The sequence below is a fragment of the Delphinapterus leucas genome, chromosome 1, assembly GCF_059928025.1.
Source record: "Delphinapterus leucas isolate spDelLeu-1000000601 "Yukka" chromosome 1, BTC_Dleu_Yukka2, whole genome shotgun sequence".
NCBI classification, from domain to species: Eukaryota; Metazoa; Chordata; class Mammalia; order Artiodactyla; family Monodontidae; genus Delphinapterus; species Delphinapterus leucas.
In genome coordinates, this window is record NC_143129.1 from 82,534,044 (window position 1) to 82,551,901 (window position 17,858).

The 17,858-nt window shown below is 38.7% G+C and overlaps 1 protein-coding gene across 3 annotated transcripts; it reads left to right on the forward strand.

The window, feature by feature from the left end:
- The first annotated feature begins 711 nt into the window (after positions 1-711).
- On the forward strand, positions 712-15,480 carry ANP32E (acidic nuclear phosphoprotein 32 family member E). Of its 3 annotated transcripts, none has more exons than XM_022564233.3 (7): positions 712-1,087; positions 3,930-4,079; positions 4,563-4,685; positions 5,798-5,963; positions 7,035-7,216; positions 12,336-12,387; positions 13,122-15,480. In XM_022564233.3, the coding sequence occupies exons 1-7, from the start codon at positions 1,034-1,036 to the stop codon at positions 13,190-13,192; spliced, it is 798 nt and encodes a 265-aa protein (XP_022419941.1). In that variant the 5' UTR covers positions 712-1,033; the 3' UTR covers positions 13,193-15,480. The 3 variants fall into 3 exon arrangements, with proteins under 3 accessions (XP_022419941.1, XP_022419944.1, XP_022419942.1); XM_022564234.3 differs by lacking the exon at positions 712-1,087 and adding an exon at positions 1,613-1,712; XM_022564236.2 differs by lacking the exon at positions 3,930-4,079.
- Positions 15,481-17,858: the final 2,378 nt, after the last annotated feature.

Sequence of the window (17,858 nt, forward strand, 5' to 3'; positions counted from 1 at the left end):
TCTGATTTTCGTTAGGCCAGCACTGTTTTCCCTCCAAGGTCTTAGTGTTTATTACAGCAACAATTACCTCAGTAACAATTCCTCCAGGGTAGTTTTATTTAAAGGTGCCTAACTTATACCTCACCCAACTGCTTTCAAAATCGTTCAGTCCTTCCTGCTGGAAGTTAAACTACCATCTTTATCCCTGCTCTGGTTCTGCACCAGAAGCCTATCTCCGGCAGGACAGTGCCACGAAGGCGTCCTTTTTATGTGATGTGCACGTTGCTGTACACTTTGGCTGCAAAGCAGGAGCTGTGCTTTAAAACCGCCAAGAGCGGGGTGGGTGCCGTGTGCTAAATTATCTGTCTCGCAACTTCCACACGTAAGAAGGATGCTTTCTTCCTTCCTTTAACACTAAAATCAGGTAAAACAAAAACAAAAAGAAACCCAACAGGCTTCAAAACCGTCCTGTCGCCTAGGGAAAGCGCGCCAATCACACAAAGAAAAGGAGGGGGGCTATTGGGATTCAAAATCATTTCCCCGGGACGAACACCTTCCTGGACCTATCGGAGTTAACTGCGCGCTTGGTCGTAGCCAATAGGCACAGTGTTTCTGGCTCAGGTCCTCCCTAAAGACTGATAGACATTTATGTAACCCAATGGAGTAGTGAGATGCTGAAGAATCAACCAATACATTCGGGAGGTGGGTGGAGTGTAGGCCAGGGGGTTGGCGGTGCCGTGTCATGGAGGCTCAGTCTCCGAGCAGCCATTGAAGGGGAAGGAACTGCGGGTGTGTGTATGTGTGTGCGTGTGAGTGCGCGCGCGAGTGTGTGGACAAGAAGGTGGGGGCAGCTGAGTTAGAGTCCCAACTCCTTGGACTCCATTTGCTATTCCCTTCTTTCTCCCCCACACCTATCTGGTGGTGGTGGTGGGCGTTTATATTTGCATTTCTTTTCATTCATTTCCAAATCTTTTAAAATTTTAGGGTTGGGGGTAGTGGGAAAGGCAGGAAAAGGTAAGGGAGGAGAGTAGTAGCAGAAGAGCAGGAGGAGGACATGGAGATGAAGAAGAGGATTAACCTGGAGTTAAGGGACAGAGCCCCGGAGGAGGTGAGATGACTCAGCCCCCTCCCCTTCCTCACCAGCTCTGTATTCGGAGGATCGGGTTTCTGGGGGTCCTGGTGGGTGTGTGGGGCGGGGTAATGAATTAACCCCCATCTGGGGGTAGGGCTGGGGGAGAATATTTAATTTTAACTTTTAAATCATTAAAATCTTTTACTTAAAATGGCGAAGGGTTTAAGTTTCTAGGGGCGTTTTTGTGTGTGCTTGGGGGCTTAGCCCCTTCTCCTCTCCTCGAGTCAGACGTCCTGGCCTCGTGGAGGCGGGAAGCGGGGTGTTGGGGGCCGCTCGGCCGCTTCGCTCCTCACGTTCCAGCTCCTTGGGGCCGGCGGCGTGGGCGCGACCCCCCAGTCCCACTCGCCTCTGCCGCAGCCATCGTCGCCTGAGAAGTTAGTCCAACTTTTCTGCAGTGCTGCCAACTCTTTTTTTTGGGCTGGGGGGCGTCTCCGGCCTCGAGTCCCCTGGGCGTTGGACGACGTCGCGCCGGGCGCGGGCTGGGGTCGCTCGCGGAGTCCGCGGACGGCCCACTGCTGGCGGCGCCCACTCCCCCGGGAAGCGGTGCGCGCCGCCCGCCGCCAGGCGGAATCTGGGTCAGCGGCCCGTTCTTCGGCCGCGGGTAAGTTTTGGGACTCGTCGCAGTGACCGAAGGTGGGGAGAGGACACGAGGCTTTATCCCCTTCGTCCCCCCGCGGTGTAACGAAATTCGGCGTGTCGTATCGTGGTGGCTGCAACTCCAATTTTGATCCCTGGAGACGGTTTCACAAAACTTAACAAATGGGTCGTAGAAGTTTCGTGTTTTCAAGATGGGCTCGGCGAAACTAAATGATGCGCTCTCGCTGCTGTCGCCTTAGTTAAAGAGACGGGGTTGGGAGGGGCCACGTGAGGCGGGGTCGTGGTCAACTTTTCGGGGGTCGGGCGGGAGGCGTTTCCGCCTCCTTTTCGCGGGCGCCTCCTCGGCTTCACCCAGCTCTCCCCGCCCGGGGCGGAGGCGCTAGGGGAACGCGGGCTGGGAGGCGACCCCCTTTTTCCTTGGGGAGTCCCCGCCCCTTGTGGGGTTTCCCGTCGGTCGGAGCGGCAGGTCGCGAGAGCGGGGCCCATGGCCAACGAGGAACCTCGCATTTCTGGTCGCAGAGGAAAATGTCTATAGGGTCTTGCTGATTGCGACCTCTGAAATAAACCCCAGAATTGCAATATAAGGGATATAATTTTTTTCCAGCAGGGGTGGAGGTGGTGCTTGTGCATACCAGCGTGGAGGATGAGTAGGGTCTGTTCGGTGGGCTGTGGCGGCGTGAAGGGTGGGAATCCAAGGTCTTTATGTACTTTTAAAAAAGTCTCTGTTTTGCTGAAATTGGTAGATAGCAGGGAGGAGGAAACAGTCACTACTGTCATCCCACAGATAACTTGAAGTTTCCTAGGGCCTAGTCTTTAGGGGCTTAAGGAACAAACAAACAAAATCAAAGTTAAAATGCTGCCTCAAAGAAGCACACATTTCGAATACTCTTTTATGTCTTGGGTTGGAAAAGTGGGTTTGCCCCTCCTTCCCCATTCTTATACCTATCCTATCCCTAGTAATTTCCTTGCCAGTTTTGGGGAGTGCCGGATGTTGCCTTTTTGCAGCCTCTCCTCCTTCCCCTGTGGTGTAATAACGGTCTTCTATTTGTATAGCCCTTTACAGTTTACAAAGCACTTTTCGTGTTTGTTGTTTCCTCCTTCCGACAGACTTGTAAGGTGGATGGTATTGTTGTAGAATCCAAATTAGCAGAAGGAGTCTCAGGGCAGTGAAGTTACTTACTCAAGTGGAAGAACTGGTTTTCTGACACCAAACCTAGTGGCCCTCTCTCCACTCCGCTAGACTAGGAGTCAGAAGACAAAGTGGAGGCACAGCTCTGCCACATACTGTGACTGACCCTAGGCAGTCATTCTTACCCTCTGGGCCTTGGCTTCCTCCTCTCTAAACAGATTATGATGCCTTCTTTGCTTCCTGAAATAATTATGTCATGTTCAAATAGAGAAGGTAGCATTCCTTGTTGCTAATTTTTATTTCTCAAAATACCTCAAACATATTTTTGCATTGAGAATGGAGAGCCAGGGTTTCCTGCCTCCCTCTTAAGATTAAGTCCATTTAGGCCCACACCAGAAAGTTTTGTTACAACTCTGACCTAAGAGAGGATCCAGCAACCCCTTCCCAAGACTGGGGAGAAGTCACAAAAATTCTACCAGGGTGGCAGGGAAAAATAGCATTTTGTCAAGGATGTGTTGTTCTGGGTGATATTGTTTCACCTCGATATTAGAACAAATAACATATGAATGCTGGGCTGTCTCAGAAGGAGCTTTCTAACATTTCTTCATGAAGGGTAACAAGGTATTTTTGAGTTTTGGTGACATTTATCAACCAAAATAAGGGGGTTTAAACTGAAAAAGTGAATAAAACAATTTCCTTTCTTCTCCCTGCTGTTTTAGGACTCACTTAAATCCTTTCTCAGTAGCCTTGGTATCCCCTCATGCATAAATATATGCCCTGATGTTGAGGGTCTTTTTCATGAGGGTCAGAAACAATTTTCACATGGGACCTTTTTCAAAGTCTTATTTTTATGCAATTAAAATTTTTTTATTCGTGATTTGAAGCAGGCATTGAACTTCTTAGTCCAAGTTTAAATTTAAAAAGTTAACTTATAATGATGACTTAAGACTGTATTTCAATTTGGGGGGAGAATGAAAAGGATCTATATGAGGGAATTGGTGGTTTTAATATTCACATTTCCAGAGTGTCAGGACCCAGGTCTTTTGCTAAACAGACTGCAAACTAAAGAATCATTCATATTCTCTCTTATAGGTGACAGAGTTGGTCCTTGATAATTGCCTCTGTGTCAATGGGGAAATTGAGGGCCTGAATGATACTTTTAAAAAACTAGAGTTTCTGAGTATGGCTAATGTGGAACTAAGTTCACTGGCCCGGCTGCCCAGCTTAAATAAACTTCGAAAGGTAAGCTGGCACTAGGCGTGAAAGCATCATGATTTTGATGCCGTGGGCTATTATGTATATTTTTTTCCCAAATGAAACAACCATTCTGCATTTTAATTAGAAGGTTCTAAGTTTCTAGAGGTAGGAAAATGGGGTTTTGTAGGGTTTTGAAATCAGCTGTCATATTACTTTTGGAAATTTAAATTGACTAATGAAATCGCTTTATGGCATGAATTTAACATCTACCAAATGTTTTTCTTTGAAACATAAAATCCAACTATTATACAACTGGAACCAAACCTGAGTTAGAAGTCTGTTATATAGAGATTCTAATATTTTATTTGGCAGTCATAGGTGGGATTTTGGAAATTAAAGACTGTGACAGTCCCTTGAAGCCAGAGAGAATGACAATTGTTTTCTTCTTAAAATTGATACATTTGAGAAATCTTTGATGTGTCCTAAGCCTTCACCATTCTTTGTTTTCTCCCCATGTTGAATATATAGTTGGAACTTAGTGACAATATAATTTCGGGAGGCTTGGAAGTCCTGGCAGAGAAATGTCCAAACCTTACCTACCTCAATTTGAGTGGAAACAAAATCAAAGATCTTAGTACAGTAGAAGCTCTGGTAAGTGGAAAGGTTTGCCTCTGGACTTGCTTTTTTTGGTTGAATTTTTCTGAGATTTGCTTGAATTTTATCTTACTGACTTGTATTTATGTCACTCATTTGAAACTTCTGAATTTCTTATATGTCGTGATCTAGATGATACTGCTTTATTTTCCTTTGGAGTAAAACATTCAGATAAATTTTTAAAAAATAAATTTATTTACTTTACAATTTTATTTTATGTTTTTTGGCTGCGTTGGGTCTTTGTTGCTGCGCGCGGGCTTTCTCTACTTGCGGAGAGCGGGGGCTACTCTTCGTTGTGGTGCGCGGGCTTCACATTGCGGTGGCTTCTCTTGTTGCGGAGCACGGACTCTAGGTGCGCGGGGGTGGGGGGGGGTCGCGGGCTCCAGAGCGCAGGCTCAGTAGTTGTGGCGCATGGGCTTTGTTGCTCCGTGGCATGTGGAATCTTCCCAGACCAGGGCTCGAACCTGTGTCACCTGCATTGGCAGGCGGATTCCTAACCACTGCGCCACCAGGGAAGCCCCAGATAAATTTTTAAATCAGTGAAAAATTTATTTTATCATCAACTTCAGGAGCTGAATATCTGGTTTTAAAATTTCCAGTATTTTCTTAAATTCTATTCCTTTTTCTTTCTTCTTGATTATTTTTATTTGCTCCTTTGTTTCCTGGTATGAGGGAAGGAAAAGGGGATGAAGTGAAACTCTGAAAATTGTTGCTCTGATTTTTTCAAAAAAGCTTGGGAGGAGGTTGAAATTGTTGAAAATAAGCTTGACTGTGGATTTAAACTAACCATGTTATTGTTGTTGCCTATTTAGGCACAGATTCAGTCAACAAAGTATACTGAGTGCATACTATGAGTAAGGCACTAAGCCAGGTGCTAGAGATACAGCAGTTGCCAAAACAAAGTTCCTACTCCCATGGAGTTTAGGTGCCAGGGCCTCATTAAGAGAATTAGCTGTGCTTGATATAATAACCCTTCATTATAAAATTCTAAAAATCCAAAAATCATTCTCTTGATTTAAAGTTGTATACATGTTCTGGTTCATGAATTAAAAATAAATAACGTGAGTTTTTAAATCTTGAATGTAATTTTTAACTTTTTACTTTTCCAGCAAAATCTTAAAAATTTGAAGAGTCTTGACTTGTTTAACTGTGAGATCACAAACCTGGAAGATTATAGAGAAAGTATTTTTGAACTGCTACAGCAAATCACGTACTTAGATGGATTTGACCAGGAGGATAATGAAGCACCAGACTCAGAAGAAGAGGATGATGAAGGTAATCATTCTTAATACTCATAAATGTGTCACAGTTATAGCCTCCAGTCTAGCTGGCAGATTAGATTGGGCCTGGGTATTTAGGTGTGGGGAAAAAAAGACGTTAGTAAGACAAAAATTTAAAAACTTATAGCCCTAGTCCTGTATTCGTTCAGATTTCTGATAGCTTTGGGGAATTTAATGATTGTTATAATATTAAGCTCCATGAAATTTTATATTTCTGTAAACTTAACCACCACCCAGTAAAAGTGGTAACTTTTAAAATAGTACTAAAAAAAAAAAAAAGAACCATTCATCACATAATTATCCATACAAGTCACAAAGTAGAAACAACCCAAGTGTCTATCAACTGATGAATGAACAAAATGTGATAAATCCATACAATGGAATATTATTCAGCCACAAAAATGATTGAAGTACTGATACATGCTACAGTGTGTGAACCTTGAAAACATTCTGCTAAGTGAAAGAAGCCATACTCAAGCCACATATTGTATGACACCATTTATATGAAATGCCCAGAAGAGGCAAATTCATAGAGACAGAAAGTAGATTAATGGTTGTCAGGGCTGTGGGAGAGGAGGATGGTGAGTGACTGTTAATGGATATGTTTTTTTTTGGGGGGTGGTGGTGGTGATGGAAATGCTCTAGAGAGTTGAATATACATTTTTGGATAAATGGGTGACTAATAGATCTGATGACAGAAAAGCTGTTGTCAGTAATGGGACACTGTTAATACTGGTTGAAAAGTTTTTCACATGTAAGAAGAATTTGATAGATAAACAGTGTTATAAAATGATGGAATGATGGACAGGCAGATTTTGAAGTGTCCACAAAGTAAAATAAACTTTAGTCCATGTAATATTTTGATGAAAAATCTATACGTTGGGAAAATTTTAGTATTTAGACACCATATTTCTCAAACAGTAAATGGGATGTTATAAAAGAGAAATCTTAAAAAAAAAAAAAAAGTCACTTTGATATACTTTCTACCCATTGGCTTACGAGTTTGAGGGGCCAAGGCAAAAACATTTGCCTGGACATTTGCTTATCTTTTAAAATATTTTTAAAGATGGAGATGAAGATGATGAAGAGGAAGAGGAAGATGAAGCTGGTCCACCTGAAGGATATGAGGAAGAGGAAGAGGAGGAGGAGGACGAGGATGAGGATGAGGATGAAGATGAAGCAGGCTCAGAACTGGGAGAGGGAGAAGAGGAGGTGGGCCTCTCATACTTAATGAAAGAAGAAATTCAGGTGAATAGACCTTCTTATGTGCACTGAAAATTAACTGTTTAGGCATAGGGTTAAGTAATATAAAAAGTAAGCTGTGTAGAAATCAGAGTTGTTTCTAACTTGTGTGTGTGTGTGTGTGTGTGTGTGTGCCTATCTTTTTTCCCACTGCCCCTCAGTTCATATTATATCCAGATAATCATAAACCCTATGATTTTACCTCCTAGATAGCTTTCAAATCGGTTCTTCCCTCAGCAGCATGGGACAGTGGAAACATTTTACAAATGTTTCTGAGCCTCAGTTTCTGCATTTATAAAACTGAGATTATACCAACTTCATAGGGTCGTTAAGGATTTAACAAACTAATATGTGTAAAGTATCTAGTTGCTGGCACGTTATAGGCACTCATGAAAACTTTCCCCTAATTATTTCTTGCTTATGCTTTTCTAGTAGTTTTCTAAATGGTCTCTTTGAGAACAGCGTCACCACTTTGTTGTATCCTCCATAGTGCTTGCCTGTGTAGTCTGCATGCAAATGTGATCATATCACTGGCCTGCTTGAAACCCTTTAATGTTTCCCTGTTGCCACCAAGACATACAAGGCCCTTCATTATCTAACCTCTGCTACCTTCTCTAGCTTCATCTCCCTCAATACCACATTAAATCATCACACGAAGCTATTATTGCCTTTCTGTCTGTATACACATTGTTTACTCTATCTGAAATGACTTTCTACCCATGCCTTCTGATGAACTTTACTTTCTTTTTTCTCAGGTAAACATAAATATACTAAAGCATGTAAAGTGGACTGATTTTATGTACAACTCCGTGAAATTTTATATATGTACATACTTGTGTAACTACCACTCAAATCATGCCTCGTGATTCTTATCTTTAAACACTCAACTCTGGCGTTGCCTCATTATTGAAGCTTTCTGTAATTTTTAAGAGACAGTCACTCCTTCCTCTGTTACCTTTGAACCTTGATTAGGTGTCTGTTGCCTGTAGACACTTCTGTTAAAACTTGTTTATTTGGCCACTTTCTACTAGATAGCTCTTTCAGGGGAGGGCTGTTCATTTTTCTATCTCAGCATCCAGTACATTGACTGGGACATAGTAGGTTCACAGGAAATCAGTTGACTTGAACAAATGATCTTTAGTCCCTGGGAGTTTAGATAAGTTATTTTCTCCTAATGTTAAATTATTGAGTTTTGTTTTCATAATTCATAATTTAAAGTAATATTTATTATTAAAATAACATCTCTTATTTAGACTAGAAATTGTATTTTTATTTGTTCTCCTAATGACTTTTACACTAGTTAGATAGACAGTATCACTAATTAATGATGATGTTTCTCTGATACCATTTTTAAAAAGAATTTTATTATTTATTTTATTTATTTATTTTTGGCAGTGTTGGGTCTTCTTTGCTGTGCACAGGCTTTCTCTAGTTGCGGTGAGCGGGGGCTGCTCTTCGTTGCTGTGCACGGGCTTCTCACTGTGGTGGCTTCTCTCGTTGTGGAGCACGGGCTCTAGGCGTGCGGGCTTCAGTAGTTGCGGCATGCGGGCTCAGTAGTTGTGGCTCACGGGCTCTAGAGCACAGGCTCAGTAGTTGTGGCGCACCAGCTTTGTTGCTCCACGGCATGTGGGATCTTCCCAGACCAGGGATTGAACCCGTGTCCCTGCATTGGCAGGCAGATTCTCAACCACTGCGCCACCAGGGAAGCCCTCTGATACAATTTTAAATATGAAACTAGTGTAGAAAAAAAGGGACTTAAATTTGTTTGGGGCTTTCGTGAGTTAGCTTTACAATAATGAAGAACAGAACTTTTAAGTATTTTAAGTATTCAGGGAGAAAGGCAACCTATTCAGTTTACATCAGCATACAACTTGAATATTTTTCCCCTAAGTTTTAATTTACTTAGTAAAATAATGGACTTGTTATTTTGCAGTTTGACTTTGTTTTGTTTTGTTTGTTTGTTTGTTTGTTTGGCTGTGCTGTACTGCTTGCGGGACCTTAGTTCCCTGACCGGGGATCGAACCCATGCCCCCTGCAGTGGAAGCACAGGGTCCTAACCACTGGACCACCAGGGAATTCCCTGCAATTGACTTTTTATTTTCTCTGCCAGTAATTCTTCTTTAAATAGTATTAAGTCATTTAAAAATGACCTTCAGCTAACTGCAAATGTTTATCATTCCATTGAGTACTGGAAAATATTAACTAAAAATGATGTGGAGTATAGATCAAACATCTCTAAGATAATACATACAACATTAAGTCAATGTGGTAGCTGGGACCAGAAGTTTTCAATCATGAGGAGATAATTTGGATGTTTTTTAAAATGAAGTCTTGTTTTTATTTTTAAAGATAAATTTATTTATTTTATTTTTATGTATTCTGGCTGCATTGGGTCTTTGTTGCTGCACGCCAGCTTTCTCTAGTTGCGGCGAGCAGGGGCTACTCTTCGTTGCAGAGCACAGGCTCTAGAGTGCAGGCTCAGTAGTTGTGGCACATGGGCTTAGTTGCTCCGCGGCATGTGGGATCTTCCCGGACCAGGGCTCAAACTTGTGTCCCCTGCATTAGCAGGTGGATTCTTAACCACGGCGCCACCAGGGAAGCCCGAAGCCTTGTTTTTAGAAACTAAGAGCCAGAGAAACTTCAGAGACTATAAGATTTAAAAAAGAAATTAGAAGGAAATAGAAATGGTATTTGATTAGCTCTGTTTTGTTTGAGTCTTGTTTCTATTTCAGCTGCTCTTCAGAGGTAAGGAATTAATATGTATAAAGAAGGACTTATGTATGTGTAGTATACTTCATTAAAAATGGAGATGGGGGCTTTAGAAGAATTGGGAATTATGGTGTTCTTGCACTATTCATAGTACAAATGAGGAAACATTTTATTACCCACTAGTTAGGAACTAAGACCATAATCTTTACAGAGCAAGTCTCTGGTAATCTAATAGATGATATTTTTTTTAAAAAGGCATAAAAACATGAATTGATTAATCATGTTTTGTTTAAAACAAAATCCAGAGAAGTAATTTGCTTTTTAGACTTGGGCTTTTCTAAATTTTCATGAATAAATGTGATTAGTATTTCAAGTGGCTTTTTAAAAATTATAAATATTTAAATACCCTCATTTATCATTCCTTGCAGATTTGAAATGCTTAAAATGTCCTTTTCTTTCTCCTTCTTTTCCTCTCTCTTTCCCCACTCTTCCATCCCCTCTCTCCTCTACCCCTCTTCTCTTCCTTTCTTTTCTTCTTTAAATGTAAGCCCACACATTCTCCTGATTTTTACTATAGTTCCTTAGTTTATTTGCTACCCCATCTATTGCTTATGCTCCTGGCAGCTTGGGTGTTCTGGTATGGAATGTTTTCATGTTTGAATTGACTGTATAAGAATGATTTCTGATATAAGTGTCATGCAGTTTAGTTTCTCAGGGGCTTTAAGCTAAATGCTGGAAAAATAGGTTCTGTTTAATATTTCTAGACACAAATAGAGCTGTGGATACTTTGAAAAGTGTGGGTTGTCCAGGTTTTTCCTCACTACCCAGCAGTTCTTAACATTTGCCATTAAAACTATTTTTAAGGAGGGGTAAACTATTTTGGGGTTGGAGGGGGGACCCTCCAATCAACCCCTAGCTTGATTCCATTTTTTCAAACATCTATTAGAACTTAACCATTTGGAACACAACCAAGCACAAGGCGGTAACTGTAAAAGGTATACGTAACAAAAGACATTTTCTTTGTAGGAGAGTATTCAAGCCATTATTCTAATCCTGTTTTCTCTTTTATATTCAGTTCTGGTAAGCTTGTTGATCTATTTTCTGAATCCATAGCAGATTAAAATTGAAATAGTAACTAACTGCAAAAGAGAAGGCATAAAAACTAGGGAAAGATACAACTCAAAGTAGAGGCCAGGGTCATTTTAAAAAGGAGAAAACCGTCTTATATATATTAATAGGCTTTGAGAGAATTGGCATATACTAATTAGTGTACTGCTCATGGTCACAATGGTGACTATGACAATTCAAGAAAAAGATTTGTTACGTTTAGCATAAAATGGTGGAAGTACTTTAGAGATTTTATCCCAGTTGGCTAAATTAAAAAATAAATGGTTATGATGTTTCAAGGCTATGTTTAAATCTTAGCTATCCAGAACAACTCATTCCACAGGGGTTGTAGATCAAGTTTTATTGTGATATTTATTGACATTTGCTATTTTGATGTGTAGATTTTTAGATGTAGAAGGAACTTAGAGATCTTTCTAGATGAATACTTTCTTCATTGATTGGAAAACTAAGGTCCAGAGAGATTAAGTGACTTATTCAACACGTGTAGCTATGTTCAGGCTAAGATTCAGGTGATCCTTCCTCAGTCTATAAAACAGAAGACTGTGTCTTTGAAATAGTCAAAAGTTACTCTGTCCATTAGCCACCGGGCACATTTGTTTATTTAGTTAAAGTAAAATAAAATTAAAACTCAGTTCCTCATTTGCACTGGTCACATTTCAAATGCTCAGGAGCCACCTGTGGCTAGTGGTTACTGTATTGGACAGCACAGGTACAGAACATTTCCATTGTTGCAGAAAGTTCTTTTGAACATTGCTGGTCTCAAACATAACTTGTTTTCATGAAGAAACTAGATTTAGTTGGGTTTTTAAAAAAGACCTCTGTAAGTGAGGCAGAGGTTGTCAGAACACAGGATGACCATAGTTTTTGCTCCTATTGGAATGTATTATTATCAAACAGTGAATAGCCCATGTCATGGCTTATTTATTCTCAAACTGAATTTTTTTCTTTTAACTGAAGTATAGTTGATTTACAATGTTGTGTTAGTTTCTGGTATATAGCAAAGTGATTCAGTTATACATATATATGTATACATATACATATTCTTTTTCATTATGGTTTATTGCGGGATATTGAATATAGTTTCCTGTGCTATACAGTAAGACCTTGTTGTTTATCTATTTTATATATAGTAGTTTGTATCTGCTAATCCCAAACTCCTAATTTATCCCTCCCCCACCCCCTCTCCCCTTTGGTAACCGTAAGTTTGTTTTCTATGTCTGTGAGTCTATTTCTGTTTCGAAAATAAGTTCATTTGCATCATATTCAAACTGAATATTTGAATCTCAAGGATGAAGAAGATGATGATGACTATGTTGAAGAAGGGGAAGAAGAAGAAGAGGGTGAGTTACATTAGCCATTCAAAGATCCTAAAAAGCTATTATTCATGGATTTTAAAGAATGAGTCTATAATTCAAATTATCACTGATCTCTTTGATGTTGGTAACATATAATAGAATTCCTTGAAAGCTGTAAAACCTTTTTTTTTTTTTTTGGTGTAAAACCTTTTTTAAAGAGGAGTTTTCTCAGGGTATTCATTAATTCCATTTAAAAGAAAAAAAACAGCTTGTAACATTTATTTTCTAAACAGGAATGAAGAGATAATGGAACCATAAGCTCAATTTATTATTTTCTTAGGGCCTTTCATTTTGGAGGGGGTGAAACCTTACTTATAAGAGAAGAACAGTTGAACTCCAGATAATGCCCGTTTTAGATTTGCTCTCTGCCTTTCTTTACCTAGGCCTTTCAAGAAATTTAAAAATTCACTAGCAATTCCAATGATGTCAAGCCCTTGGTTTCTTGACCTGTACTTCATGATTTGGCCACAAGGGTGCATAGCAAGCTGTCATTATTTATGGATTTCTAAGTCTATTAAGGCACATAGCAAGCTGTCATTATTTGTGGATTTCTAAGTCTATTAAGGCTGTTTCAATACTGAAATTGAAAGTAATGCAGAGGAGAAACTTAACCTATAATTTTCATACACCATTAACTTTTCACTAAGATTCAAAATTCTGTAGCTTAACAAATATTCATTTGTTAAAATTATTTTACAGTTTTCCTTTTACTCTTTCAGAAGAAGAAGGTCTTCGAGGGGAAAAGAGGAAACGAGATGCTGAAGATGATGGAGAGGAAGAAGATGACTAGATCATTCTAAGACCAGATTCCCTAATGTTCCTGGGTGTGCAATAGAGTGATCACATCTTCTTTGTTTCTTCATGTACGATAGCTATCCCTACAGAAGATAATGTGTAACTTTTTATAGGAAAAGTGTGGTTTTACTATTTTTGCCTTACCATTCCAAATAAGATTAACTAGTCTGTTAATGATCATATTGTATGTAGAGACAAATTTTCATTGACCCCATTGTGAAATTCCCTAGCAATTTATTTAGAATCTTAATTTTTCTAATTAAAGTTCACTGTGTTAGTCATTTTTAGTATAATTAAAACATGATTGCTTTTACACAGGCGTAATATGGTGCATTTCATTCATAGGATTTTAAAGTTATTTATAAATTAACTGAAATCACAGTTGGCTGGAATCTGGAATGAAAATAGTCTCTTGAATTATAAGTTGGTTATTTTTTTAGAGGCAACCCAGAGATCTTTAGTTTGAAGGCAGTGACTTTTTTTTTTTGGTTGAGGGTATTTGGGTGCTTTTTTGTCACATGAGTAGCTTGGAAAGTAGGAGCAGAATAGTAAAGGTTCTATTCAACAATATAGTTCATGGCTTTTGTGAAGGCTTCTAAAACCTTTTAAGCCAGGTGACTAAGAAGATTTTAGTTTCCAAGGAAAAATTGCTTATACTGATTTCAGAGACATGTAGGAGAGCCCTTTCTTCAAGTCGAAGATCATGACCTGCCAACGGTTGTTATTTTGTTTTAAGTGTGCATTCTTTGTTTTCCTCTCAGTGATTCTTTTATTATCACCTTCCTTTCTTGTTTCACTCCCCTCTTCTCAAAAAAGAGTTGGGAAACTTATGGATACCCAAGATGACTTTGTCTTATACCTCAACCACCTTTTCAGACCTGTCTTAGCTTTAAACAAGCTAAGTGAAAGAAATTGAGTATTTTCTGAAATAGGAATATTATTATCAATACAGTTTTATGCAACAGACTCTGCTTACTGTAAATCTCTTTCTTGACAAGATGTACAGACTGTATTAGGAGGATGAAGAAAGAAAAGAAGCAGAGGAGGCTCTTGGAAGCAGCATGTGTGTTCCTCAAAAGTCAGAACAATTGCCTGTTGATAATTAATGAGACATTCAAATCAGACTAGCTTCCCAAGTGATTTAGATACCACTCTGCAAAGTATTTCTAATTTTCCTGAGTAGAACCTTTAATTATTCTTTCTATAGTTTTAAAGCATTACCAGATATAGCATTTAATTGAAATACACTGGACAGTTGGAAAAATATTTGAAACTAAATCAATATTAAAATTAAGATTTGGTTTCAGGTGGATGTCCATTAAAAATAGAAAAATATTTGGGATAACTGTGAGTGTGTGTTTCCTTATACAGCTACTAAATATAATATTATGAGTAGGCAAGTACATCTCCTTTTTTTGTTGTGGAGGCTCCATGTTCAAGGCAATTGCTTTCTTAATCTTGGCTATCTAAAAATTTTTTCCCCTTTGTTTTGAATATTTGTAAGTTTTAAAAAAGTTAGTATCAGCAAATTAATTGAAGTTACACTTTCGTACTGGGACACATTTAAATTACTGAATATAGTATTGCTTCTTTTTTGGTTTAAAATGTATGACTTGGGGATTTAAAGTAAAAAATGATGAAGTTATTTGTGGATAAACTAAAAAATTTGCATAACTGACTGAAATAAAACTGTTGGGATAAGTTTAGTGGGGGGATTGGAATCTCCAAAAGGCTAACATTTTACTCCTTTTTAACAATTATAATGCCCTGTTTTAGTCCGTTAAGGGTTCTCATTGCATAGTATGCCAGATTATAAAATACTTATTTTAAAAGTTAAATCTATATATTGACTTTCTTATCAATCATCTTATTGTGCAATCAACCTGAGAGTTCTTTGGTTTGAAAACAACACTTAGAGCCTCCAAAAACCTTTTTAAGACTTACTTAGCTTTGTGGGTGGTATTTTCATGCAAATAAGTAAGGGTGGGTTTTATATTTTGTAGAAGTTTTTGGTCCTATTTTAATGCTCTTTGTATGGCAGTATGTATATAGTGTGTTGAATTCCTCAAAACCCTCCTTAAAAACTTTGAAGTTAATACTTTTGTGCAACTGTGTTTTGAATAAAGCCATGACAGTGTTAAAAACAAAAAAATGCAGTACTCCTCATTATTATTTTATTATTTCTGACTGTTCCGTGTTTTTTTTTCTGTGACTGCTGTAACTTAAAGTTTTTGAAACCGAATTGCTTCAAATAAATTGAAGATTTGTTGTTAATGATTAGTTTCACTGTATGACATTCATTTTTTGAACACCACCATTGGGGGCTATGAAGGTCTTTTTAGAAACAGAATCAGCTTGAAAGTTAACATTCAAACGCTTGGATGTGATATGAGGTACTACAATGTAATAGTTTAACTCATCAGCTTACTAACTTTTTTTCCAAAGAGCAGAAAAAATTGATTTTACTTTTTGAGTTGCAGATTGAGCCAGTACTTTTTGTATTTTGATTTGAAGTAATAACTTATTACCTACAGTTGAAGTAACTATATCTATAGTTAACTAAAGTGATTATAAACCTCTTGTACACCAAATAGTTTTCTAAAATGAGTGCAAAGTCTCCATTAATACTGTATAATGTTTACCTTCAGAGTCCTTAGGTAATGTAAGTATAAATAATTCTTGCATGTTAACCTTGAGTAAATCCAACCTGACTCAAACATTTTTTTTCTGCTCTCATTTTGGCTTTCCTGTCATAAGTGATTTTTAAAATGTTTCATTTGTAGACAACTCTGGAATCTATTTTATAAAGTCAAGGCATAAGTGTAATGTTAAGTAATGTTTTCATGATTGCTTTACAGTTTAATATCGAAAGGGTATTTTAATTATGGAATTCTGCTTCCTGACAGATGGAAAATATTGAAGTATATTTCAACTGCAGGAATTATTTATTGAAATTAGTAAGGTATTTTTTGGTTTTATGGCTTAAAATATTCAAAGCCTTTCCCCTCTTGGTTAAAGAAGATGGTAGAAATACACTAAAAGTTTTTGGTGGAGGTGTTAGGCAAAGAAGCAATTCTGTGACAGATTGTGAAGGTAAAGAAGCAATTCTGTGACAGATTGTGATTCAAAAATACTTTTAAGTATTGTTTATTCCTTGTTCTATATTTTAAAGAGAGGCTTTGGAACACGTGACATTTATTCTCCCTGTTGCTGAAAATTTCCCCTCTGTTGTTCCTAGTACTGGATGCAATGATATTCTGCAGCTGTTGCTTAATAATAGCATTCTACTACTGTATTCCTTCTTCATGTACTGATCAGCCTAAGATTTGAGAACCAGGCTTGGGTAATTTGGCCTGAGGCAGCTACTTGTGTTACTACTAGTCTAATGAAGAGCCCTAACTTGAAGGAGAACAGGTTCTACCACAAAATGGAAATTACAAAATGATTTCCAGGAGAATCTTTAAAAAGGCTTTATATATTGGTAAAATACTTTTATACAAATCTAGCCACTTTTTTGGGTGGTAAGACCCTGAAGCAGGGTTAGCCCATGACAGCAGTTCTGCTTGAGTAGGAATCAGAAGCAAGTATGACTTTCAACGTTATGAATATTTACAAATAATTTAGATTTTTGTTGAGGCATCATTTGTACCTGGTTACTTATAAAATGGACACATCCACATTACTTGTCGATACTGACGCCACCAAATAGGCACACAACACTGGTGAAAACAACTCATTCTAGCTGTTCAAGAAGTGACTTTGTAAACAGTTCCCTATTTTCTCTGATTCTCCTATTAAATACTCAGACGGCACCATCTTGCAGATGAAGGCCATGACCTGTGCCCTCCACTTTAGTTGTAACTTTTCCTGGTTAGACTCACTCCACAGCTCCAGAATTAACTCACAGAGGCTATTGGGTTTCTCCACTGGAAGGCATTTTCTCCCACAGTCATCTCTTGGCACCAAGAAGCCAGTAGCAGTGTACTCAATGGAGCTCAATGTCATTCATATAGACAGCTGTGTCTGAGGAATACTAGGGTTGGTAGAAGAATCTGTAAGTATCATGGAAGGAACTGAAGTTGGAGCAACTATATTTCTTAAGAACCAATGACAGCAGCAACAGAGGAAGCTAGTGTCTGCAAGGGAAGCAGCAATTACCATCACGCTGCAACTCTAGCAGAAAAGCCAGTGCAGGTTCAGAGCTTTTAGCTGTGCACCCCGCCCCCGTTTTCTGAGAATATTCTGAGTTATGAACAAACTCATTTCTGCAGTGTTGAGGATTTATTATTTGTAGGAAATGAGTGAACTCTTCCTGAACAGGATTCCAGGTGAGGGGTCTTATTTTTACCAAGCTATCCATATTGCGATATGTGGAGGGAAATTTCCTTTCTTTATTGTTTCGACATATTTGGCATCTTATTCTTTTGCAGTACTGCTTGATTTCCCAATGCCAAGGTTCCTGGGCTGTAAAAGTTCATGATGGATCAGAACCCTAGAAATCAGCCCCATCCATCTTGCTTTTACTCCCTGCCCTTCTCACTTCAAGGACTCCAGCTTTAAGACTGAGTTTCTCTAAAACCTGTTTCTCGTAACACTCCTCTGGGGCGAACCAACCACATCTTGCAGGTAATCTTATCCCAGTATCATTGCTTCAGATTCTT